Source organism: Fusarium solani, assembly GCF_023522795.1.
Source record: "Fusarium solani strain SB1 chromosome Unknown bctg00000007, whole genome shotgun sequence".
Classification (NCBI taxonomy): domain Eukaryota; kingdom Fungi; phylum Ascomycota; class Sordariomycetes; order Hypocreales; family Nectriaceae; genus Fusarium; species Fusarium solani.
This window is the reverse complement of record NW_027072150.1, coordinates 983,457-1,007,503: the sequence shown is the minus strand read 5'-3', so window position 1 is coordinate 1,007,503 and position 24,047 is coordinate 983,457. Positions and strand designations below refer to the sequence as shown.

General features: G+C 49.9%; 8 protein-coding genes across 8 annotated transcripts; 4 read left to right on the top strand and 4 right to left on the bottom strand.

Annotated features, from left to right (window-relative positions):
* Positions 1-281: 281 nt before the first annotated feature.
* MRS44_011168 (uncharacterized protein) lies at positions 282-2,143 on the bottom strand (the record flags this gene model as incomplete). Its single annotated transcript, XM_046270721.2, has 5 exons — positions 282-1,081; positions 1,133-1,250; positions 1,302-1,667; positions 1,729-1,862; positions 1,912-2,143. The coding sequence occupies 5 exons, from the start codon at positions 2,141-2,143 to the stop codon at positions 282-284; spliced, it is 1,650 nt and encodes a 549-aa protein (XP_046135135.2).
* A 1,064-nt stretch (positions 2,144-3,207) lies between these two features.
* Positions 3,208-3,552, bottom strand: MRS44_011167 (uncharacterized protein; the record flags this gene model as incomplete). Its single annotated transcript, XM_065619630.1, has 3 exons — positions 3,208-3,240; positions 3,306-3,413; positions 3,469-3,552. 3 exons carry the CDS (start codon positions 3,550-3,552, stop codon positions 3,208-3,210), a joined length of 225 nt encoding a protein of 74 aa, XP_065475702.1.
* Positions 3,553-6,130: 2,578 nt separating this feature from the next.
* Positions 6,131-7,270, top strand: MRS44_011166 (uncharacterized protein; the record flags this gene model as incomplete). The annotated part of the gene is made up of 3 exons (XM_046275768.2): positions 6,131-6,376; positions 6,429-6,930; positions 6,984-7,270. The coding sequence occupies 3 exons, from the start codon at positions 6,131-6,133 to the stop codon at positions 7,268-7,270; spliced, it is 1,035 nt and encodes a 344-aa protein (XP_046135137.2).
* A 4,124-nt stretch (positions 7,271-11,394) lies between these two features.
* MRS44_011165 (uncharacterized protein) lies at positions 11,395-12,986 on the top strand (the record flags this gene model as incomplete). Its single annotated transcript, XM_046272660.2, has 4 exons — positions 11,395-11,538; positions 11,609-11,870; positions 11,924-12,510; positions 12,567-12,986. 4 exons carry the CDS (start codon positions 11,395-11,397, stop codon positions 12,984-12,986), a joined length of 1,413 nt encoding a protein of 470 aa, XP_046135138.2.
* A 1,065-nt stretch (positions 12,987-14,051) lies between these two features.
* MRS44_011164 (uncharacterized protein) lies at positions 14,052-14,411 on the bottom strand (the record flags this gene model as incomplete). The annotated part of the gene is made up of 1 exon (XM_065619629.1): positions 14,052-14,411. The coding sequence occupies one exon, from the start codon at positions 14,409-14,411 to the stop codon at positions 14,052-14,054; it is 360 nt and encodes a 119-aa protein (XP_065475701.1).
* A 2,358-nt stretch (positions 14,412-16,769) lies between these two features.
* On the top strand, positions 16,770-17,830 carry MRS44_011163 (uncharacterized protein; the record flags this gene model as incomplete). Its single annotated transcript, XM_065619628.1, has 4 exons — positions 16,770-17,117; positions 17,177-17,189; positions 17,237-17,466; positions 17,525-17,830. 4 exons carry the CDS (start codon positions 16,770-16,772, stop codon positions 17,828-17,830), a joined length of 897 nt encoding a protein of 298 aa, XP_065475700.1.
* Positions 17,831-20,298: 2,468 nt separating this feature from the next.
* Positions 20,299-21,536, bottom strand: MRS44_011162 (uncharacterized protein; the record flags this gene model as incomplete). The annotated part of the gene is made up of 3 exons (XM_046272661.2): positions 20,299-20,785; positions 20,833-21,311; positions 21,360-21,536. 3 exons carry the CDS (start codon positions 21,534-21,536, stop codon positions 20,299-20,301), a joined length of 1,143 nt encoding a protein of 380 aa, XP_046135140.2.
* Positions 21,537-22,290: 754 nt separating this feature from the next.
* Positions 22,291-23,892, top strand: MRS44_011161 (uncharacterized protein; the record flags this gene model as incomplete). The annotated part of the gene is made up of 2 exons (XM_046269000.2): positions 22,291-22,732; positions 22,784-23,892. 2 exons carry the CDS (start codon positions 22,291-22,293, stop codon positions 23,890-23,892), a joined length of 1,551 nt encoding a protein of 516 aa, XP_046135141.2.
* Positions 23,893-24,047: the final 155 nt, after the last annotated feature.

Below are 24,047 nucleotides of genomic sequence, written 5' to 3'. Positions count from 1 at the left end.
TGAGAATTCGCATTCAACGCGATGTACATGCTCCAGCGCCTTAATCAGACACTGGCCTCAAACAAAGGACAGTTTGATACCTATTGCTAACTATGGTGACAGATTAAAACACATCATTTGATCACAGATCATTGAGATTCAAGTCATCATACACTATATTCAACGTCTGGTTATACAAGTGAAGTCTCTGCTCCATGCGTTTTGCCAGGACTTGGCAGGTATCCTCAGTATCGTGATAACCAATATCAACATGGCCAGTGTCCAATTCAGCGACATAACCACTAAGAGGACGCTCTCTCAATGTCGCTAGTTGAGGGCGGAGCGGAATTCGCCTTGGGTTTAGTCTCCGCCGAGCTGGGGCCACCCTTCTTAACACTCTTCCACTCCAATAGGGCAGCAGGAAGAGCACTGAGGCACGCCGTGATCAGGGCAATCTGAAAGGTCTTGCGGAGAGCCCGATTATAGGCGTCAACGACTTGACCAATATGCTCAGCGGGTATGATATCGCGAAAGCCGGTAGCACCAGCATTTATGACGTCCATGCCATTCACACCAGAGATTCCAAGGTCGTTGATGTAGTGCAGCAGCTTTTCATTGAGCACATTATTCGCGGCACTGATCAACACAGCACCGCCCAAGCCTTGGAACAGCATCGATACCGATATTCCCATGGGAATGTCGCGAGGAGGTAACACGATCTGGGCCGCAACTTGGGGAAGTTGGAAGCCACAGCCAGATCCGAAGCCAAAGAGTATCTGGTAGCCAATCCACTTGCTCGCGCTGGTGTTAGGTCCAAGAGTGGTCAAGAGACCAGCGCCGATGGGAGCAATGATTACCGCCAGGTAGATGAAGGGGACGTAGTACCCAATCTTGCTTGTTCCGAAGCCCGCGAAGAGGATGCCAATGACGTTGGGGAGAATGAGAGGGATGGTGTCGATGCCAGATTTGAGGGCGGTTGCCCCTTTGACAGCCTGAAAGTAGATGGGTATGAAGTAGCTGAGGAGAAAGAAGGTGCCGGCTAGGCAAAACGTAAACAAACTCGAGGCGAAGATTGTTCTTTGCTTGGCAATACGAGGCGGAACTATTGTCGTTTATCAGTTGACTGTCTTTTTGGAGGCTCGAGGAATCTTACCAGTCCCTGCCTCACCCAGCCAGATCTGGCTGCAGACAAATGCAACGAGCGTGACACCGAAGACCACAAACAAGGCAATTATCTGACCACTGTTCCAGGCGTAGGTGGTGCCTCCCCACTGACTTCTGTTAGCGTCGATCTCAAGGTGAACAAAGAGGACAATACGTACCTGGAGAGTGAACAAAAGACAAATGATACTAGGCACAAACAGGACGAATCCAATCGGGTCGAGATTCCACAAGAGTCCCAGAATTCCTTGTTCCTTGAGAGGATTGGGCTTCGACGGCAGGCGTAGAGAGAAGACGATGAAAGCGGCCGAGACTGCGCCAAGAGGGAGGTTGATGTAGAAGCACCAGCGCCAGGATACCTTGTCAGTGAATGCTCCACCTACTAGTGGTCCAACGACAGATGCAATTCCGAATATCCCGCCGTAAAGACTCTGGTACGTGGCTCGCTTCTCCATGGGTGTGATGTTGGCGATGATGATAAGGCCGCCGCTGGAGATGCCAGCACACCCAATACCAGCAATCGTGCGCTATTAGGCCGGTGTGAGCATACAACGAATCGGGAAATAAAATAAGAGAGGAACTACTCACACCGACAATAAGCATTTCTGAGGACTGAGCAGCTGCACAGAGGACTGAGCCAATCTCAAAGATGAACAAGGCAGCAAGAAAGGTCCATTTGAGACTGAAGAAACGGAAGCATTTCCCAAAAGGCAGTTGAAAGGCTTTTATGTGTTAGCTGTACTCCAAGAGGTCTGGTAATAGGTTACATACCACATTTGGTAAGAAGATATGATGACCCATACCAGCCCACATCCTGCAGAGCATGGAACTGGTCAGTGATTCGCGGAATGGCTGTTGCAATTATGGTGCTGTCTAATGCAACGCAAAAGAGGGAGGTGAAGAGAGCGAATAGGGTCATTCCAAAAGCGAAGCCTGTCGGATACGAAGGAGCCGGCAGTGACTGAGCCGCTTGTGGCTTTGGCACGGCGCTTAGTTTAGACATGGTTGTAGCTGAAGGTTGTGTAGTTGAGTGTCTTGGTGAGCGGAGGCTGGAGTAAGAAGATGAGTCCACTGAGAGGTGTTTGTATTTCAAAATGATCCCTATAAGATCTTTATAGTACCTCTGTGATATCTCTTGTTGGTTCTTACACCGGAGGTGAAGCCATTCGGATACCGAAGATTCACCCCTATTGGTCAGATGAAATGTCCCGGACCCGCAACCGAGAGCTGCCTTACCAAGTCGTCAAGGCGAAGGAGTGACTAACATCGGCATTGAAAAGTCATAAAACTATTTGGTTCGGTCCTAGAAGTGATAATTAGGCTCCGGGACTGTGATTAGTGATTACTGATTTCGATGAGATGTGGACAGACCGCTAGCTGGCTGTTGTAGCGTCATGTCAAGTTGTTGGCTCACCACTCATATCAACCTGCAAAAGTTGACGAGGGACGACCTCGCAAGGAACTTACTTGAGCTCATGGCCTCACCCTTGTCCTGTTGCCTCCGTCCAATGACAATACCTTCATCTAATCCCCTATAAACCGGCGATTGGCGTTCTTTCCTTGTAGGTCGTCCCAAATCCCGAACCGTATTATCTGCCGCCAGAAACTACCCCACTTCAACAGGCCACAGGAGATCAATGCAATAATATTAGGACCTTGCAGAAATAAGAAACAGTAGTATGTGTGCATTACGAAGTAAAAGACCGATAGGAGCGCCATCACTACCATCCCTATCATGACCCTGGATACCAGCGAACCATCTCGCCCTCACCCCGCCGGGAGCGCGTTCCCCCCATATCTAGTTGGCCAGGAGCTGTTTCTAGCAAAATGTTCGGTTATTTTACCTACATAGTGTTTGATCTTCCAAAATAACCTTTTTGTTTCGTCGATAAGGTGATGAGGTCATTGTGAGATCACACGGTGCATGCAGATGTTGGGGTCAAGCCAAGGTATGAGATGACAACGCAGTTTTGAGGAGCTGTAATTGAAGCGTATATAAAGGTCCTGTTCTAACAAGCTGGACTAAACATGTACAGATAGAAGCGAAAGTAATCCAAATCAAGAAAATCAGCACTTGGACTTGGGAACGCAGGTTCCGGCCTTTTGCAATGTTAGCAGTCGTCAGTTAAATACAGCAGAATCACTCACGTCGTTCAGGACCAAACCCTTCTTGCAGAAGCATCCAGGACGCAGAGGGTGATGCAGACACGGTCAGGGGACGAGGTGCAAGTCTCGGGGCATGCGGAACCGCAGTCGCTCCACACGCGATCCGCCTTGGAGAAACATTAGATCGAGGTCTCAGATAAATGATAAAGAAGAAACACTTACGGGGCACTTCTGAGCCGGCTTGGGAGCAGGACTGGCCAGGATGCCAGTAGCAAAGAGGGCGACGAGAGAGATGGAGAACTTCATTTTGAAGAGTTGATGTGATGTGATTCAAGTGTGATCTGTTGGTGCTGAACTGTGTGGAACTCTGTGTGCAAAGAATGGATCTGCAGACGGCCAACACGTCCTTATATAAAAAACCTACATCGTCCAAGCTTGCAGGGTGACCGTGTCAAAAATTACATTCCTCCTCTTGGGCCGTTGTGAGGACGGCCGATTTACTCCCGCAAACGGCCCGCTACAACTAAGATTATCTCCACTCCCTGCATATCATCACATCAGCCCGCGATACGAGCTGACTCTTGGCCATGGATGAATCAAAGTTCACGATAGGCATTCCGTCTCTAGGCGGAAGATGGGGAGTACCGAATTACCACCTGCGGAGCGCGGGTGCCGACCAGCAAGGCGGAACGTTTGGCCCGATTGGGCAGTGTAAGCTGACTATTTGCGGACGAATGCTTGATAGGATTATCCCCAAGAGATTGAAAGCCCAGGTTACATCCCGGCAGTCGCTGTAAGCCACAGGAGAAGAATACCTATACGACTCGTCGAGAAGCTGAAAAAGTGCTCTGTTCTCCTGATCATGTGCATAAGCGTGTGGGCCTCGATGTCTAGCAATTTCAGGGCGGCACCAATTATGACGGCGAGGCGTGTCTCACATTAACTCAGTGCCGTCTCAGCTGCTCATATTCCACTCGCACTGCACGGCTGTTGGCCTGATCGTCACGCGGGATTCGACAAGGGAGGGCCTAATCTGCCGTTGCTGGTTTGCATCGCCACCATGTCCAAATCCTGAATGATCTGAGCCTCTGCATATCTTTGCAGTTGTCAGTTGCATGCCGCGCGGCCAGTCAAGAAACTCTACTCAAAAGTTCTTCCCAGCATCAAAAGTTCATCGTTGGTAACTGCCCAGACTGACAAGACTTGCTCCGCCTCACTTCAAAATTTGCCAAGACGAGGCATTTGAGGTAAAAAGATATCCAATGAGAGGCCATTTTCAAGCTGCAGACCAAGTCTGTGCCCTTGGCTGGTGAAGAAAATTTTTTGTCGATCCCTGGCCACGTTTCATTCAGCCAATGCAACATGAGAGTTGTGGCTGAAGACTACATAATCGAACTGACTTAGTCTACTCAGAGACGATAGATCACATGGTCTCATTCAAGTCCAAGCTATGCGGGATGTTGTCATCTTTTTCTTTGGCTCGTGAAGTCAGCTCAGTATTAGAGATGCCAATCCGACTTCCACATCCAACTATCGGCTTGGGGCGGTTGCTTTCGGTCTCCAATCTACTGATAGTTGTCCTTTACGTACAAAATACCTGATTCGTGCATCAACACAACTAACATGTGAATGCTGCATAGACACGGACCAGTTCGTTCACAGATCAAGGTTTTCGAGCAGCAACAAGGGTGCTTCAGGCTCGCCAAGCCAGCTCGGTGAGTCGAAATGTCTCAGTCAACGTATCCGTTTTCTGTCTTTACTCTGAAAGCCTCCAATTTCCACATGAATAATGACAAAAGTTCTTCGTATCGGGATCGCATCTAACATCAAGTGTGGCAATTTCGAGACAAGAGTCTGTTGCCAGGTACTATCCCTAGCCGTCATGATGCATCTTCAGGTCCATGGGGCTAGGCGGGATTGAGAAGGTGTAAAAGTCTACTGGTCATTTCTAGAACGAAATTTTTTCAGTGAAAATTGTGCAGAGCGTGTCGAGAAAGTGAAAATGCAACACTGTACCAAGATCGGATAACTAGCAGAGGGAGACAACCACCATGATTGTCAACGGATGATCAACGACCACTAGGAAAATGGTGAGGAGTTACTGCTACTACTACGCCAGTCCAAGACTAGCTTCGAAAACGGCCTTGTCAACTCATTTGGGGCGCGTAGCTGGTGGGTACCCGAGCAGTGATACAAGCGACATGCATGGCACGCGAAACACTATTAAAATGATCTCAGCACTCCTAGAAATCAATAGTTAAGTGTCTTCAATACAGCAGAGCCATATCGATAGAGAATATTGAGTCATTTTCATCTCCAACGTACTGCCAGCAAGGGCCAAAGAGATTCAAACTGACCTCTTGAGAGGAATTGTTCCTCTACCCTTCTTGAACAGATGACCGCACAGCTGCCCGCCTAAGCTCACCAGCAACATTGTCGAACCAGATAGAAGACCGACGGTTTTCTATGAACTTGATAGTTCGTGTTGCCGAAAGAGAGCTCGGACGGATAGTTATTGGGTTGGGTTATTTTAGTGACAAATTTCTCTCCTCCTTGTCTACTAAGTGAATGATGCAAGTCGTGAATTCCAAATAACCACTATTTGGAATCAATGAGTAAAATTGACTAATAGATATATAATGGGGCCACTCGCCAGCGCAGCCAAGGTCAGGTAACTTGGCTGACAAATATGGTCGCCGAGGCATCACGGGGTTTGTTCAAAGCCCGATGGCCGAAGCCGAGTCGGCGATCAAATGATGAATAACAACCAAGCTTTGTCTTCCATTTGATCTCTGCAGGCCCTCCCTCTTTGAAGATAGAAGTTGCACAATTCAACGACGATTGATCTATCTACACCCTCAACCGACAATAACGACTCGCGATCATGTCTGTTACCAGCTCGGCTGCCAAGCCGCCTCTCGTCGAGGTTGACAGCCTCGAGATACATGTTCTGGTAAATGACGAGATTGATCAAATCTCACCGAGCCCAAATCCTCGGGTCCAACACACACAGTCTTTTGCTGGAGTTCCTCTTAGCCGAGTCCCTGATCCTACGGCTCGTGGCGGGGCTAACTGGGAGATGTCAATGAGAAATATTTGCTGCGGTGCACATGGCCTTTCCCTGTTTATCGTAAGTATTGTGGTTTTCAGTCCTAACCTGTAGAGGCTCATATCTCCACTAGACGGCAACGAAAGACGGCCAAAGCCGCACGCTGCTCTTTGATGCTGGGCCAGAGGAAGACGTATTCGAGAAGAACGCGGAACGGCTGAGACTCCAGATGAGCGATGTGGAAGTGATTGCACTCTCTCATTGGCACCGAGATCATTCTGGGGGCCTGCTTTCCGCCATCCGGCTCATTAATGGCGGCAAAGCCGACGACGCTTCTGTGGTCGTCGCCCTGCCTCCGGACAGGCCAGACTACCGAGGTGCCATGTTTGATGAGCCTGTCTCTCTCGAGCCGGACCCTACCCTCGAGGAAATTCAACGCGCTGGGGGAAAGGTGGAAACGGCCAACCATGCTGGCACTGTTCTAGATGGCATGTTTCTCGTCTCTGGCGAGATTCCTCGACGAACAGCTTATGAAGGCGGCATTCCCGGCGGTATCAGATATGATTCAGCAACCAAAAAGTGGACGCCCGACGAGTTGATCATGGAGGAGCGCTTTGTCATGTGCAAACTCAAAGGTGTGTTTCCAACTTCCAAGCCATCAAGCTTGATCGCTAATGCATATATGCAGGTAGAGGCCTTGTCATCTTCACGGGGTGCAGCCATGCCGGCCTGATAAATATCGCCAATAATGCCAGAGAGCTCGATGAGAGTCCTATTTACTCCATCGTCGGCGGTTATCACCTGGCGGATGCGTCTCCCGAGAAGATGGACCAGAGCATCAAGGATCTGAAAGAGCTTGAACCAGCTCTGCTCATGCCAGGACATTGTACGGGATGGAGGTTCAAGGGTCTCATTGAGAAGGAAATGCCTGGTCAGATGGTTCCTATTTTCGGTGGCACCAAGTACACCCTCTAGCTGGTACCATGAAGATTAGGATAAATTGTCCCACTCAAGCTGCTCCTTTACAAACCGCAACGAAGTAAAAAGGACGATAGGAACAACACACAACAAATTTCGGATGACATACATGATCGAATGACAATGAAGTGAACAATCAACAAATTGTTCAGCAAAAAAAGGATTCGAAATCAAGTTGCTGTTCTCGAAGGAAGATGTGCCTCCACCAGGGATCGAACCTGGGACCTTGTCATTACTAGTGACACGCTCTACCACTGAGCCATAGAGGCTGGCTTCTGATTGGTTGAAATGACGGTAGCAAAAATGGTCTTGTGTGGGAGCCAGTGTGGCATTCAGACACCACTCGTCGAATTCTGATGAGAGTGAAGACAGGCTGCAGAAAGAGGCGGGAAGACTTAGTCCTATTCACTTCGGGAAGTAGAGCGACCGTCTTCTGTCTAGAATTAATTTTTTTACTCGCCGGCCAAAACATAGCGAGAACACAATCGTACGACCACAACGAAAAAGCCAACTCCTGTAAAACATAGCACTCGGTCTCAGAAGTCTTTGTCTGGCGGTATAAACCAATTATCGGGTCATTTAAAAGACGAGATGTTTCATCTTGCAGTCTGGTCTCTATGAAGGGCATCGTCCAGGACTGATGAGAGCACCGGGGAACCCAAGGGAGTAACATGTAGATAGCCAAGTCTGTGATCATGTTTTGTGAAATTCTTAAACTATGCGGATAAATGCATTGTCTACTAGTGTGCCTCTCTCCTTTCCCTTGCGAGGAGTGGAGAGTGAAGTGCCCGATAAGACAATGTCTTGAAGTCCAACTCCAGGCGTCAAGGCTCGGTGGCGACACCGCTGTACAGAACTCTCAGAATAGAGTTGATCAAAGATTGAGTCCTAAGAATCTAAGAGGAAAACTCCCATGGAGATATCCTCTTCCTTCCGGCACTGGGGAGATGCGCAATGTCTTAGGCCCAGCCCAAGCGGCTACTCAGGGTAGATGTGCGGCTAGTGATACGCGCAGAAAAGGTAGGTTGGCTAATGCATCAACAGAATTCTTGAGATTTTGGATCTTAGATTTCAAAGGGAGTCCTCTAAATGGCCTGGGGCTATTCGTTCCGATTGGCCTTTTCTCTATGCTCAGCAGAAGACTCACTAGTTCCGGCTGCCTCGAGATCGACTCCCACTTAGAACAGTCCACCTATATTGTATTTTTTTTTGTCTCATTCACCAAAGCAAACGGATAGAAACATGCACTTGCGCGCCTGCCTCTTGAGGACATTCCACCAACATCCGCGTAGTTCTATGTACAGTGTTTACCTGGCTACATGCACGACCAAGTTCTCTGAAGCGTTATCCCGACGAGGGCAGAGAAGTCTTAATGGAAGCTACAAGCTTGCTACACCAAAGACGGAGGTCGAGTGTTTCAAATATGATGCATCTGTGCGAGGATCCCAAGCGAAACAAGAGACGCACGTGGCTATCAGCCAAGACTGCAGTGCGCCATACTCTTCTCCAACTTCTCCAACTCATCAGCGGCTGACTCTTGGCCTGGCACTTCACCCTGGCTGCTTCGGCAATGCATCTCGCCAAGGAGGCTTGGCGATGCAGCCTCAAATATCCTGGCACCAACGACAGCCAAGAAAGACGTGTTCCTGGATCTGTGCAGTAGTCGGTCTCTTTAATTTGTCGCTTAACAGAGTCTTTTGAAAGTGAAGCGTTTGGATTGTGCTTCAAGAAGACGGAGATTGGCCACAGTGGTGTTATGTAGATGGGACGATGCGCGGCTGTTAGTAGCAGTAACAGCAGCTCACTGTTTGTACCTGAATCTTCGCCTTGAACTTGGCCGCTTGGACTCTTATATGCCATGAAACAAGGCTCAGGGTGCCATAATACTTATTCAGACTGTGTCGGCATGGCATAGAGTATGTTCCAAGTATAAACGTGCCAGGCGCTAAATATGCAGTTGCAGGGCTTAACAAGCGCGATGCTGAGCAACCCCAGTATAAAACTGCATGCTGTCTCTACTCCCAGTCATGTCTATGTGTTGAGGGCTTGATATTCATGGGTTATACTTTGCTTCCTCAGCAATATCGTGGCGGTAGAGGACATTGGACCTCGTTTTTTTGAGAGTCCCCTCGGTGTGCACCTCGCGAATATATATACTGCGTAGGCAGCTCCGGTGACTAACTGGCGAGTTAGTAAGTAGTAAATCTTGACCTTTTACGGTTACTCGTCTCTCGGTCTCTCTCGGTCTCTCTCGGTATAGCGCAAATTCTTCTCCTCAACCATTCTCCTTTTTGTGGTGCTCACAACACCATTTCAAATCTGAGCCAAGCGTTGTCCTTTCCCCGCGTTGAGAACCCTTTCGGCATCACGATTGTTGATCTGGGGAAGCCTATTTGATGGGCCAAGTTTGTCTATTACGTACAACATCTCAGGATCTGTGAAAAATGGAGACGCTTTCGCGTGCTCGCCAAGCTTCAGTTCTTGCTACGTAACAGATCCAGAGAAATCGTGGAGAGGAGGAGGAGAAGTAGAACCCACTGAAAAAACTGGACGCGACGCGGAGAAAATGTCCACTGAAAAAGGTCGTGACTCACGACAACGCGCTCAGGCCGTTGAGAGCCCTCCCAAATGCATCTCGATAGGGCTTTGCAGCGCAGGCATTCACTCGCGAGGGAAGCCTTGTTATGCTTACTGTCGAGTATGGAGAAGATGTTACGTACGAATCTAATGGGATCTTCAAGCTGGAATGCGACATGGAGATTCTCATACTATTCTTCGTGAGCATGCTCTGACGGCTGGAGAGCGATTGAGCAAGTTTGTTCGACTGGTCTAGATGACAAAGAATCATGATTCTCTTACTCTTACGCCCGCTCAGGGGCACATGTTGGGTTTTGCTTACGCCTTGTCGTGACACATTGTTACCCTGGCCAGCTGGAGGTTCGGGCAGAGGCCGGTAGGAGTGGAACAGCGATGATCCCTCGTAATAATTCGGCCTTTTTTTTTGTCTTTTTTGTGTGAGTTTTTCGTGTCGCAAACAACGTTTCAATTATTGCTGGTAAACGCAACATCAAAATTAAGTTTTCCGACCTTTTCCTCGCTTCCAAATAGCGTCTTTCATCGCAAAATCCATTCCAAACCATCACGTGTAGGGTAAGACGTTCCCGGCCAACTCGGCTTGCGGCTCATGACCAGGGGCATGAAACGGGAGGCCCGAAGACGCTAGACCCCAAAGGAGAAGGTGTTTATGCATCTTCCCATGCTTGGCGATCTCTCTGCTCATCCGTGGATCCGTCGCCTTCGAGAAAAACCACTCGCATTTCCATCACAAGCCGCAGAGATGTCAGTGCTCAACAATCTCGGCTGCCTCTCTCACGGGCCGACCAGTTCTGGAAGGTCGACCGGCTTCGGAGGCCCGGGTTTAACTATTCGTAATGGAAACTTGGTTCCGCCTGGTTTCGGGTGGAGAGGGTTCCTCTCTATCCTAGACGGGTCCGTCGCGGAAGTGGTCGCTACTCGTTGGACCAATGTGGAGAGCTCCTGAATTGTGGAATCTTTAACGTCACGGAATCCAGTATAATGTCATTCGCCTCAGTGTTTTGTTACGTACGAAATACCTTTTGATCTCTCAGCTTGGCCTCTCTCGCGTGATTAATGTGAGCAATCCTGGACACGTTCTCGCCCCTTTGTCCTACTCCACGGGTCTCCTCTCTACCCCATTCGCCCTCGTCTTGGCTTTCTCAACCCCATGGGGACCAGAGAAGGTGATGGGGCCAGACGTTTCTCCACTCCCTATCGCGCCTGGTTAACCAACAACAGACAAGACTCGTTCCATCCTCCGCTCTCACGCTGCGCCCCGACAGGCCCAATCCCCTGGATCCCGTCACCGTTCGCTCTATCGTAATGTTCGTCATGAACTAACACGTAATAATTGGGCCCTGTGGTGCTTCGAGACTGATACCTGACCCGGTCAATGCTCAACGTTCTTGAGGTATAAGTTGATCTTGGCCAGACGCTTCATTCTCGACTTTACTCCCTCTTCACTCAACACCTTCTCCGCCTCTTGGCACATCCTCTTTACTCCTGTCGATCCTTTCCAGACTTGCCTTCTTCCATCCATCACAATGTCGACCTCTTCTGAGAAGGACGTGAAGCGCGACTTCGGCCAAGATCCCGAATTCCAGCCCGCCCAATCACACGCCGACGAGACCATTGCCCACGATGCCGTCTTTGGAGAAATCACTGACAAGGGCCCCAATTACCGTAACGTGAGCGCGCCTATTCCCGAAGGCGAGACGCTAGAATTTTTCCAGAAGGCGAGCTAACGCTTGACTGCAGGTCGGTTGGATCGGAACTGTCGCCCTCATGATGAAGACCCAGATCGGACTTGGTGTCTTGTCTATCCCTGCCGTCTTTCACTCTCTGGGCCTCGTTCCTGGCCTGATTGCCCTTATCGCCATTGCTGTCATCACCACCTGGTCTGGATATGTCGTCGGTACCTTCAAGCTCCGTCACCCTGAGGTCTACGGCATTGATGATGCTGGTGCTCTCATGTTCGGCCGCATGGGCCGCGAAGTCTTTGGCATTGCCTTCTGCCTCTGTACGCCACCACCTGACCTTCAATTTCTCTCAATTAGTCGCTAACTTGTATAGTCTGGATCTTTGTCGCCGGCTCTGGTATGCTTGGTATCTCGATCGCCCTCAACGCCGTCTCCACGCACGGCGCCTGCACTGCCGTTTTCGTCGCCGTCGCCGCCATCATCGGCTTCGGTCTTGCCAGCATCCAAACCCTGGGCCGCATCAGCTGGCTCGCCTGGGTTGGATTGGTCTGCCTTCTCACTGCCATCTTCACCGTTACCATCGCCGTCGGTGTCCAAGACCGTCCCGCGGATGCCCCCCAGGAGGGCACCTGGAAGTCGGACTACAAGATCGTCAACAAGGGAACTCCCTTCACCGAGGCCATCTCTGCCGTCTCATCGCTCATCTTTGCCTATGCTGGCACTCCCGCTTACTTTGCCATCGCTGCTGAGATGCGCAACCCCCAGCACTACACTCGATCTCTCATTGTCTGCCAGGCCGGCATGACCATCACTTACATTGTCATCGGCTGTGTCGTTTATGTCTACTGCGGCTCTTATGTCGCTACCCCCGCTCTTGGTTCTGCCGGTGCCATGATCAAGAAGGTTGCCTATGGTCTCGCCCTGCCCGGTCTCATTGCCTCGACCACCCTCGTCATTCACGTAAGTGACATGTTTCCGTCTTAATGATATCCATCAAGTAACTAACAAGTGCATAGTACTCTGCCAAGTACGCTTTCGTTCGCATGCTCCGCGGCTCTAAGCATCTCACTTCCAACTCTCTCACCCACTGGGTCACCTGGATCGGTTGCACCACCACTGCTACTATCATCGCCTACCTCATCGCCAGTGGCATTCCCGTCTTCGGAGGTCTCGTGTCTCTCGTCGGCGCTCTTCTCGGAACCCTGATGTCCTTCCAGCCCATGGGTTGCATGTGGCTCTACGACAACTGGGGCCGTCGCCGTGAGGCTACCCTTGGATGGTACCTGATGGTTGCTTACAGCGTCTTCGTTGTCATCTCTGGCACCTTCTTGATGATTGGTGGAACGTACGGTTCTATTGTTGGCATTATCGACTCCATGAAGGAGACTGGTGGCTCGCCTGCCTGGGCCTGCGCCGACAACTCCAACTCTGTCTAAGCTTCGACTACCTTGTTTTCTTGTTGAGTATTTAGCCTGTAATTGATATTTGCGAAGCGTTGCCTAACTGCGCTCTGCCATTGGAGAACCCCAAGTCCCTACCTAAAGACTGCTCGCCTTCCTGTGATTGACAGCCTCCAATTGTTATTGCCAAGGCACCAACTCTCGAGACCCCTTGACCCAGTGGCCAACACCAAGACACAGCTAAGCTCCATTCCAAGTGGATTGAAACAGGCGGCGCCGCCACTTCGCTTGCTATTGTGAGGCTCCGCTGCAAACTTTGCCTCCTGTGGAAAATGTCTCAGACCACTGCCACTGCCCTTGGCAGTAGCCACTTTCCTCCGGTATCGGCCACCATTTTGTATCGCGCGTTGCCAGGCCAGTCTTTCTCAGCAGCATCAATTATGTCACACAGGCTACGTCATACCCGGGATATGCCTCCTGATCATCTGGCGCATGAGACCATCAAGAAGAGCTGAACCATTTTGAGTGACTCATTCAGCTCTGTTGGTGGCATTGGTGGACTTTGTTTAGCGGTTTTAGATCGACCAGAACTCAGCGAGACATCTTAGCATGACGGCATCAGCTAGGGAGGATTGAACTAAAGGATCCCTTCAACACCAAAACCCTCAACACTTGAGAGTATCGTCTTCCTTGGATTAACTCTGATGTCTCCCGTCTATGCTAGGGCACAAGTATCACGTGTGCTTCTCCTCGAGCATCCAAAAACGGTTCAGGTTGCGTGGTCTAGTTGGTTATGGCATCTCGCTCACACCGAGAAGGTCCCCGGTTCGATCCCGGGCGGAACCACTCTTTTTGCCCATATCACTGATATTTATTTTTGGATTAGCGTCTTGTTGATGGGGTCAAACATTTCGCCTTCTTTTTCTTTCATCTGGCGGTGGTTTGGACGGTCAACGGCGGCCATGATAACCCAGGTCGCACAAGAAACCGAAGTCTTTCTTGTGTCACTATGCTAGACGAAGCCACCAATGTGCGCGATATCTCTCTCAATTTAATTGACGGAAAAGATGAATTACGAATACTTGATTCCTACTTCGATAATTACAAGATCTCGAAACTGCGGAACTGAACTCCAATGCACTGGGTCGCAGCATCGTAATATTTGGGATGGCGATCCCGAAGCTTGCCCTTGCAATTAGCCTTCTCATAGAAGAGAAATTCCGCCGGGTCAGGAATGAAGCCACCACCGGAAAGACCCCCAGACCTAAAAGAGTCCCAAGCTGGCAGCGCATCCGCACCAACGGTGATGCAACTACCGTAGCCAACACGGCCGCTGAGGCTTTCCTTGCCCTGACAAGCATGACCGTTCTTCCAAACCGTGAAGTCGATATTGATCGCGTTTCCGACTGATGCTTGGGCGATCAGAAGACCAGGGACGGCGAGATAGGCGGAGAACAACATGATCTGAAAGAATCTTGGTTAGTGATGGCATCAAAGCGAGTCGATGGTTTCTTACTGGATAGCTGGTCAACGACCTTGACGAGACGGTACTTGATATGCTATCCTAGAGTGATCCAGTGGCAATTAGCCAAAGCTTAAGATGATGAAGATAATTGAGAGTGGATCGCACGTTGCCGTTGGTAGACTGAAACTTGCCTGATCCTCCAAGAGCTGACAGCATTACGAACATATATACTCTTAATCGCCATCTCTGGTGATCGTTTACTAAATCTGAGAGAGGATCTCGTTAGACTTTGTCAACGTTACCAATTTGTTGGTCATCGTATTACTATGCAATCGTTCCCGAAAGGGTACGATTGTCTCACATTTTTACGAGGGTTTAAGCGAGAGCCTCGATACCGCCATGTTTGGTTGATGCTTGATACCTATGCACGACAATAGCGTTTGGAAGGGTTGAACACACGAAAGACAAAGATTTAGACAACATGCTTATTTATGTCGGCTTGTCTTTGCCTGGTTATGATATGGTGTATGTGATCACAACACATTTCGGCCGCAGCGGAAGCACTTGGCCGATGATACGTGGTTACCTGCAGGTATGAACGCATTGTTTGACGAGATACTACCTTCCGCAACTGGGTCATTTGTAAGTCGAAGATTGCTGATGAAAAAGTTTCATAACGCGTGACACGCAAAGCAAAGGTCGCATAGAAGTACCTGCTAATGCTGTCTGCTATGTTTTCAGGCGGTGGGTATCAGCTGATACGAAACTTTGGTCCAGTGAGATCACCTCTTCACATTCACGCACCGAGACATTCTGGGCCGACGTTCCGAGATTATCCACACCGAGCAGGTGGCCGGGATTTTCTTGACCAGGATGAAAGGATCTATTCCGTCTAAAGGATAGCGTTCCTGCCGGTAGATACCCGTCTGTCTTCAATCGTGTGTTGTTGCATCCCAGGGCCTTACTAGGATTTTCCGGGTTTGGTGCATTATACATCAAGAGGTTTTTGGGCCTTCTAGATCCTAGCTAGACGTCTGTCGTCCTATTCCTAATAACTTTACGTGCCAACCAGTGCATGGGTGTCCTCGGCGCACTCGAATCGGCGATTATCGTGGAAACAATCAGAAATGCCATGCTTAGCTTCGTCATGAGACCGATCATAGGTTCATTATGGTATTCCTCTCAACTACCCTTGAACACATGACCGAAGTGGTTTATCCCATGTCGAGGGAAGGGCCACTATCGAGGTGTGTGGCGGACTTGATGCTATCGCGGGCCGAGCCGTTGAGGGACCTGAGACGGCGCCTAGCACAACTCCCGATCGGTTTAACCGTAAGCAGGCGAACAATCCGAGAGCTAGTTATATCTCGGGTTGCATACCTATCTAGGCTTGTTTTGTTTCCAAGGTAGGCTCCAGGTGCAATCCCATGAATGTGTGTTCATTGATGTGTATTGATGGTTGAAGGCCTCTTGAGGCATCGATGTCCTGTCCCCCATCGGTTCTCTACCCCGGATATTTATTTAACAATTTCGAGGAGACTATGGAAAGTTTCGACCATCTTGGATATTCTCAACATGTTGAATTGTTAACGAAACTGGATGAGTCCCAAGGCTGCCTCGCTCTCACTAGTGCGCTGTGCACTTCTTCGCCATTTCTCTAATTACTCCGGATAACTCAGTTACAACGCAATGGACCAAATGGCATACTGTGCTCATATTGTAATCGCTAGACATTAATTTCGCCGACAAGGCAAACACCTAACACAGGCAGAAGCCCATTAAAGCACTAAGCAACACCCGACGGCGCAAGGCCAGTGGAATGTTCTATCTGATTTTAATGCCTGGTATCCGCCAACTGCCCATATCTTTGAGGTTCATGGTTATTTCAACCATTTTCTTGTACTTTGAATCGTCCAATTCGTTTTTGTAGCCCGAAGTAGCCGGCTGTATGTGACCAACCATATGTGGAGGACCACATTCGGCGATGCCCCATCGCACAATACCTAGGAGGTCATGAAGCCTTTTGGTGAGGCGCTGCGTAGGAGTTTCCAAGTCGTTCAGAAGAATCAGTAGCTGGTCCGGTCTGCGATTCGATTGTCAGCAATGGGTGAGAACCACGTTTATCCGCTTCTACCCAGACTAAACTTCGGTCTAGGCCGGTTTCGCCGAGCTTGACCGGGAAATTGCCGAACTTACCGAGACTTGGCTTGTCGTCTCCTCCCTATGAGGGGTTCCTGGCACATCTCCAACATCGGTACACGAGGCTGCAGAAGATTCTATTCATCGTCCGCAACACTGGAAACCCTGTCATTGATTGATCAATTAGTCTTACCGAAGCGTGTTTGCTTTGTATCATGTCGTTTGTTCCCCGTCTCAGGTCATCCGGGGTGCTCCGGCCTCTATCTGCCGCGTCGAGAACTCAATTTCGCTGCTACTCATGCACAACCCCTCGACAAAGCCAAGAGACTTCTCCAGCCTCCAAAGATACAGCACCACTCGATTCAAGATGGTTTTCTAACCTCCAGGCGCGAATCGAAAAGTTGAGAAGTTCCAAGTACCCACCTGAATGTGTCTCGCAAGCCGAGAAGCTCTACCAGCATACCACAACAGACTGGATCGAGCTTTTGGCAGGCAGAGAAGGCTTTCTTACTGATAAAAGCTGGAGAGCTTTGGACCACTATCCATTGCTTTGGGGAGACATGGTATGTGTGCGCCGACAATCACAATGACCGAACAATTGCTAATAAGACTCGTGCGCTAGGATAGCATGGTATGTAACCTCTATTGTTCCTCATAGACATAATACTAACAATACTGGCAGGGTACGTTTCAAGAGATTCAGATTCAAGGCTCGGCTACGGTGTGCTGACTGCTCTAGGCCACGTAAACAACGTCATGTACAACAAATACGTCGAAACGGCAAGGGTTCGGTTTGTCAAACACCATGCAGATGATGCCGCTACTGAGGAGCAACGGAGACAATGGGATGACCTACCCACACCGCGAAGCCTGGGCCTCATTCTGAGGCGCATCACAACCGAGTTTAAGCTCGTATGTGACACACGAGATTGATGTGCCGAATGCAGACTAATATCGTTTATCTAAACAGCCATTGACGTTTCCCGATCATGTCACCGTCCTCTACAAGTTGTCTGAGCGCCCACGCTATGATTCTACCTCGCTCCTGATGGAAGGCTGGATCTTATCAGACCAGCATCGCCGGCTGGCTGCGAAATGTATCGATGACACGGCCATCTACGACTACACGACTAGCAAGAGATCGGTGCTGAAGCCGTTCATGGTTGAAAAGTTCCAAGAAACCTTTGACAGACAGATGGAATCTCAGATAAAGTGCGACAAGGATGCAAGGGATGTAATTGCGGCCGTTGAAGGTCTCGAGAGACAGTTTCAATGAGGAGTTGTTCCCTGGTTGTCGAATAGACATCAATGTAGCTTATCGCGTATTTTCACATCGAATGGCAATGTCTTCTTGCTCCATGAAAAATTTAGGACATAGCAGCACGTCGCTGCAAATATTCTATTCTGAACTAGCGCATTTTCTATCTTTCTAGTCATCCTTTCTTTCTCTCACCCCCCGCCAAAGCATTTGCCTTGAATTCCTATGAATGACATATAGAAACTCAACACCCCTAGCCAGCCATTTATATATGGACCTTTAACTATGTCTTAACGTGTTAATAGAACGAGCTTGCAGAATCCGCTTCTGCCTTTCTCTGGATTAGGTGTCTAAGTGAGACGAAGGTCAGCCCGTAGGGGTTGCTAAATTGGTTTCTGTCCAGCTTTCAGTCTCGAATAGCAATAATCCACCAGGCTGCAAAGGACCGAAAACTTCAATCTTGGTCTAAGCAACACTAGGGAGTCGATTGCATTTCTGCAGGCGTTCTAGCTAAGAACATCCGCCACTGATAGCACGATGTTGGAGATGCGCACTCTGGATCGGGATGACAAGAAATGAAGCTTGGTAAGTCTTCCAAGATGCTTGAAAGTAAGAGTTTAAAACTTCTATAATGGCGAGAACCTCAATGAAGTTAATTGTTTAAAAACCATCGACAGTTGCATTGATATTGTGAACGGGGTCAATCTGTACATGACTGAAACCTCTGCTTTCTATGTATTGCCACGGCAGGTGAATCGGGGTACCAGAGAGGACATAATACCATGCCAAGTATAGTTGTCGGATAACTCAAGATATCTATAAACAGCAAAAGGTAGGGACTCAAAGTTTTCCCTCAGAAGACTGAGACTGGAAAATAGGTAATTTATACTGTGATACACGCCCGGCTTGGAGAATCCAGCGACGCAAAGAAATACAAGAATCAGTCACAACACAAGAGCGAATCAGCGCGTCAATTTCCGAAACACCCTTTCAGCCTTGTCCTCGATCTATAGAAGTGAGCTTCTCGTCGGCAGATTGGAGATAGAGGTCGGCTTACAGATGGGCAGCGCTTAAAGGTCAACCACACAACCATTGTCAGCCCCAGCGTTGCAAAGGCAAAGGGGAGGTAGATCCACCAGGGCGGGTTTGACTCCAGAACGTTGACATTCATGCCGAAAAGACTCTGCATCTTTGTTGGAACTCCCTTATGCGGGCCTTTTGACCGTTAAACTCACCGAAACAAAAGTGAGTGGGAGAAAGATGAACTAAATCATATATCCCGTTAGTGGGATTTTCTCCAGCGTGGCTGGGATACGCACCGTGATCCAGCTGAGACGCTTCATGCTCACGCTTGTTGACGTAGATTTCTGAGCTTCCCTAATGGAAGTCAAGTTGAATTCCTGGAGCTTCCAGTTACCACTGACTTGATTAGGGGGTTTCGCTCGACTTACCAGCCCAATATGCTCTTGAGACGTGTCTCTTAAATTTTTGACACCTGCCGCGAGATACTTGCAAAACTCACTAACCGCGGCTTCGAACCTCTCCAATTCCCCTTTGTTAACTGGATTAAAGAGTGGTATTTTTCTCTCTGGTGACCTCCACTCATCGCCCACGACGAACAGGGCATTCAATTCGGACAAGTCATGCCTCTGCTCGTTGGCAATCTCCTCCACTTGGACCCATAACAATGCGTCTTCGAGGAGACGATCGATGAGCCGATGGTCGTTTCCCCTAGACTTCAAGATCGTCGAACGCTATAATAGTCTTAGCAAAAAAAGAATAACGCCCACTCGTTCAATTTCGAGACTTGCCATTTTAAACTGGTGGTCGTTAGCCGTCTTAAACGCACGCATCCATTCCTCCCTTAGAGTCTGCAGAAGCGGGTTAAGCAATTTGCACACATTAATCGCCAGTTCTGCGTGTTGAGAGGTAGTTATGAGAGCTGTCGTTTTTAGCATCATGTGCTTGTTTCCATACGATCCCCCATACGATCCCTTGTAGCGTCTGTTCACGTTCACCATTGTCCACAGGAGCACATGGGAACGACGAACTAGCTCGATACTGGTAGTGTCTAGCTGTGTATTGGAAGTCAGAGTCGGGTCGCCTCCGCCCTTTGGGAATAGGCCGGGGTAAGTTATAATAAATCGACACGCAATGAAATCTAATGGTTAAACCTTTCAGTCAATCTTCCACTGTGCAGGGGAGACCTCTAGTCCTAATAGGCTCTGCAATGAGTGAACTAGAGCTTACCATGTAGAGTGAAATCGTCTCCGAATGTTTCGAACTCGGACTTTGTCGGCATCAAGTCCTGGTTCAGCTCCCACTGAGCGTCACGATAACGTGTGCCTTCAGCACGATGCCACCGCGCACAAGAGAGTAGCAGAAATCACCTTGTGATCAGATAGAATTGCCGGAAGCTGCGTAATGGTACAAATGAACTCGCTTTCGTATTAAGTAGGTTTGTTCTATCATGTCGTAGGCCACCTCTACTCCCTATCCGCCTCGTGGAACGACGTTCTCACCACATCCACCCTCTTTGCAATACCCCTAGATCCATGGCTATCAGGATCGCTCTCCGCATCACTCCCCTTCAACGATTCAATGATACGCCGCTCATCACTCTTTCGCCCAGTAGTTGTCTCAGGGCCACTGACGGAAACAACCTGATGTGTTCTCGTCGTGCCCCTCCAGAAGCTCGGGTGGGCGCTGGCAGACATATTGGACAGGTTATATCCCTTCGAGTGGTCCCCAGGGCCGCTAAAGTAGTTGGAACTCTTCTTTGTAGACCCGAAAATGCGTGGGAATAGCTTGCCCAGGGGTCGTCGAAGTACAGGCAAGCAGGCGCTGATGATTCCGAGATTGGCTTCGATTAACGTCCACATGCCACGCTCGATAAAGTTGTAGGTAATGTCTTCTTTGTTTTTGAGCGAGTTTTGTACCGACGTCGTTCGAAGGATGGATGCGATGGTGACACTGAACAACATGTTAGCTTGGAAATCTCTTGTACAAATGATACTCACAAGCCACCCAAGAGAAAGACGCCGCAAAGCATCAGCCTCTCTCGTATGTTCATCTGAAGGCGCATAATAGAGCCAATAGGGAGAGTCAAGACCATAATATCTGTAAGAATGTTCATGACGGCGTAGGCGATCCAGAACTTGTTGGAGTCGATACACCTGGCATCAATCGCCTTGTTCCAGGCGCCCTCGATGGGCACGCATTGCCAGATTGTTGCACCAACTCCACCAATACTCCAGCTCACAATGATGCCCATGACGACGTAGCAAGCGACGCGGAAATTCTTGGTGGGGAAAAGGCGTAGGTAGAGAAGAATGGCAGCCACCTTGTTGAGGCAGACAGTCACCTTGTAGGGAGTCTGCGCGATAAAGAACATTTTGAGAGCTGTGCGTAGCTCTGGTTTCTTGAGATCGGCCTTGTGCATTCCGTATCCGTTCTGTACCGCCAGCTGCATGGCAGAAGAGACAATTACTGACGACAGCTACCTTCATTGTTAGACGTGAAAGATCAGCAGAGAGATTCACCTTACCAGAGAAACAACGATAGCCGCATCATCAGATCCGAGCTTGTGCATGAAAAAACGTGTGGAGAACCTGGCGATCACAAACAGGCCTGCTGTGATGATCATCACCAAAGATGTAATGTACAGCTTCCAGCCCTGGTTGTCGACCCCGTTGTCGGGGAATCCCATACCGTAGGCACCCATTTTGACGCTGTTGAGTGAGTTGACCTCGAACCAGAGGTTCGACCGTGTCTCAAGTTCATATATGAATCCTGCAGAAGCGGTGGAGTGACTGCCATCTTGGTCGTGGTGCCATCACCATGTATTCGCCCTCCTCTAGTTTCACCCAAGAACGAGTCGGATGCGATATGCGGGCACCTTCTTCTCAACCCGAGGTCACATCGGCCCTTGCAGAAGCAAGCAAGCCCTTACCGAACATCCCGCCCTGGCCTCTGCGTCGGCTTTCGCGTGGCACAGCGGAAATGACTACCCAAAGAGACGAGGGACCCTCTTTTTGACAAGGTGTCAGTACCAGGTGTTCATGCAGCAGTGTGGCACGACTAGACGGTCGTTCGAGTAGAATGGCATTGGTGGACTATGGAATTGTCAATAGGGGCGTTATTGGTGGGCCAAGACCCGATGGATTGGTCTCAATTCTTCCGATGTCACCTATGCGGCACTTGTTCCCTACATATGGCGAGGTCTCCCCTGCTATGGTCACCGGCTCGCCGGGTCTCTAATCACGCATATGTTCGCCAAGTCGACTGACATGACGCGGTAGGAAAGGGGAGCGACATAGCCCCTGTGAGCCGAGACAGGGACAACCATGCAGCTGGAGCCCGCTCCCGTGGTCTCGGATAGAGCATTGATACCGACGCACGTGGCTATCCGACCTGGAGGACGATAAAGCCAGCCCATTCCCGACCACAACTTAGACTCTCGGTAAGCGACTCACAAGATGCTCCTCACAACCCTTGCCCTATGGGCCAGCCTCGCGGCTGCTGCCCCCGTGTGCGACACCACCAACTTCATCACCGTCGACACGTCCAACGGTCCCATCACGGGTCACCTCGCTGACAACTCGGCGTGCGTGGTCGAGTACCTGGGCATCCCGTATGCAAAGCCCCCCGTGGGCAAGCTGCGCTTTGCTCCCCCTGAGCGCTTCACCTCTAGGGAACCCTACAAGGCGGAAAAGTTTGGCTATGACTGCCCCTTGTCACCTAGCAAGAAGGTCGACTATCCTGATATGACGCCTCAGGCGCAGGATATTATTTCCTACTTTGCTAGCAACGCCGGCACTCCTCAGAGCGAGGACTGTTTGACTTTGAACATTTGGTCCAAGGCGACGTCCAACTCTGCCAAGGCCAACAAGCCAGTGCTGGTGTTTTTCTACGGCGGACGTAAGTATCACTTGATCCTTTGATCCTTTCTTCACCATGCTGACTGTCCAGGCTTCGCTATCGGAAACACCAACAGTCCTTTCTATAACGGCAAGTACTTTGCCGATTCTGAGGACATTGTTGTTGTCACCGTCAACTACCGGATCAACATCTTTGGCTTCCCCGGAGGTCCTGGAGAAGCCAACCTCGGCCTGCGTGATCAGCGTGCTGCCGTTGAATGGATCCGTGACAACATCTGGCGATTTGGCGGCAGCCCTACCAAGATCACCATTGCTGGCCAGTCTTCAGGTGGCGTGGCTGTTGACTACTGGACCTACGCCTACCAGAAGGACCCCATTGTCAACGGTATCATCGCCCCTTCTGGAAATGCGTTTAGCTTCCCTGTCAACGCCGAGGGCGTCCCTGAGAAGAACTGGAACACGGTTGTCTCCGCTGTCGGATGTGGAGATGCCAAGGATGTCATGGCCTGCATGCGCGAGGCTGACTGGGAGGATATCAAAGCGGCCGCCGCTACTGTCAGGCCTACTTCCAGCTCTAGCGTCCTCCGGTCCATCCCTCCCTTCTACCCCAAGCCCGACGGCAAGATTGTCTTTTCCGACTATGTCAGTCTGACCAAGGCTGGCAGCTTTGCCAAGGTTCCCATTCTTATGGGCCACAACCATAACGAGGATGGCTACTACCGTATTCCCGCCTACGGCAACGGCGTCACTCCCACAGACGCCCAAGTCACTTCCTTCCTCCTCGAATCCTTCACCTGCCCCGTATCCTACCAGGCCAAGGCTCGGCGCGACCACGGTGTTTCCGCGTGGGCCTATCGATACCTTGCTGACTGGGATAACACGCGTCTCTTCCCTACCAGCGGAGCCTACCACGGTGTGGATCTGCACATGATCTTCGGAGCCTCTGGAGACGTCAGCGGAATTCAGCCGTCGGCCGACCAGAAGAAGCTTACCAAGATCATGCAGCACGCCTGGTTCACCTTTAGCGACAACCCTACCAAGGGCTTGACGCAGCTTGGCTGGCCGCAGTTTGACCCCAACGGCAAGACTCTGATTGAGCTGGGCAAGGGCACCAAGCCTGCTGTCAGCTTCGTCAAGCCTTCGGTGTATGATGCACCCTGTTCGACAATTACCATGGGTGCGCTTGGCACTTCGTCATAAGTTCGCAGAGCCCGTTCAAGAAGCTTGCGGCTGAGTTGCATTCGATATTAAATTTCATGCGTGTGGTGTTGGGAAGCCTTTGGTTATATAGATATTCTTCCCACATGGTGTTTCAAATAAATCACATCACGCAACCCATCCGGCTTAATTTTTCA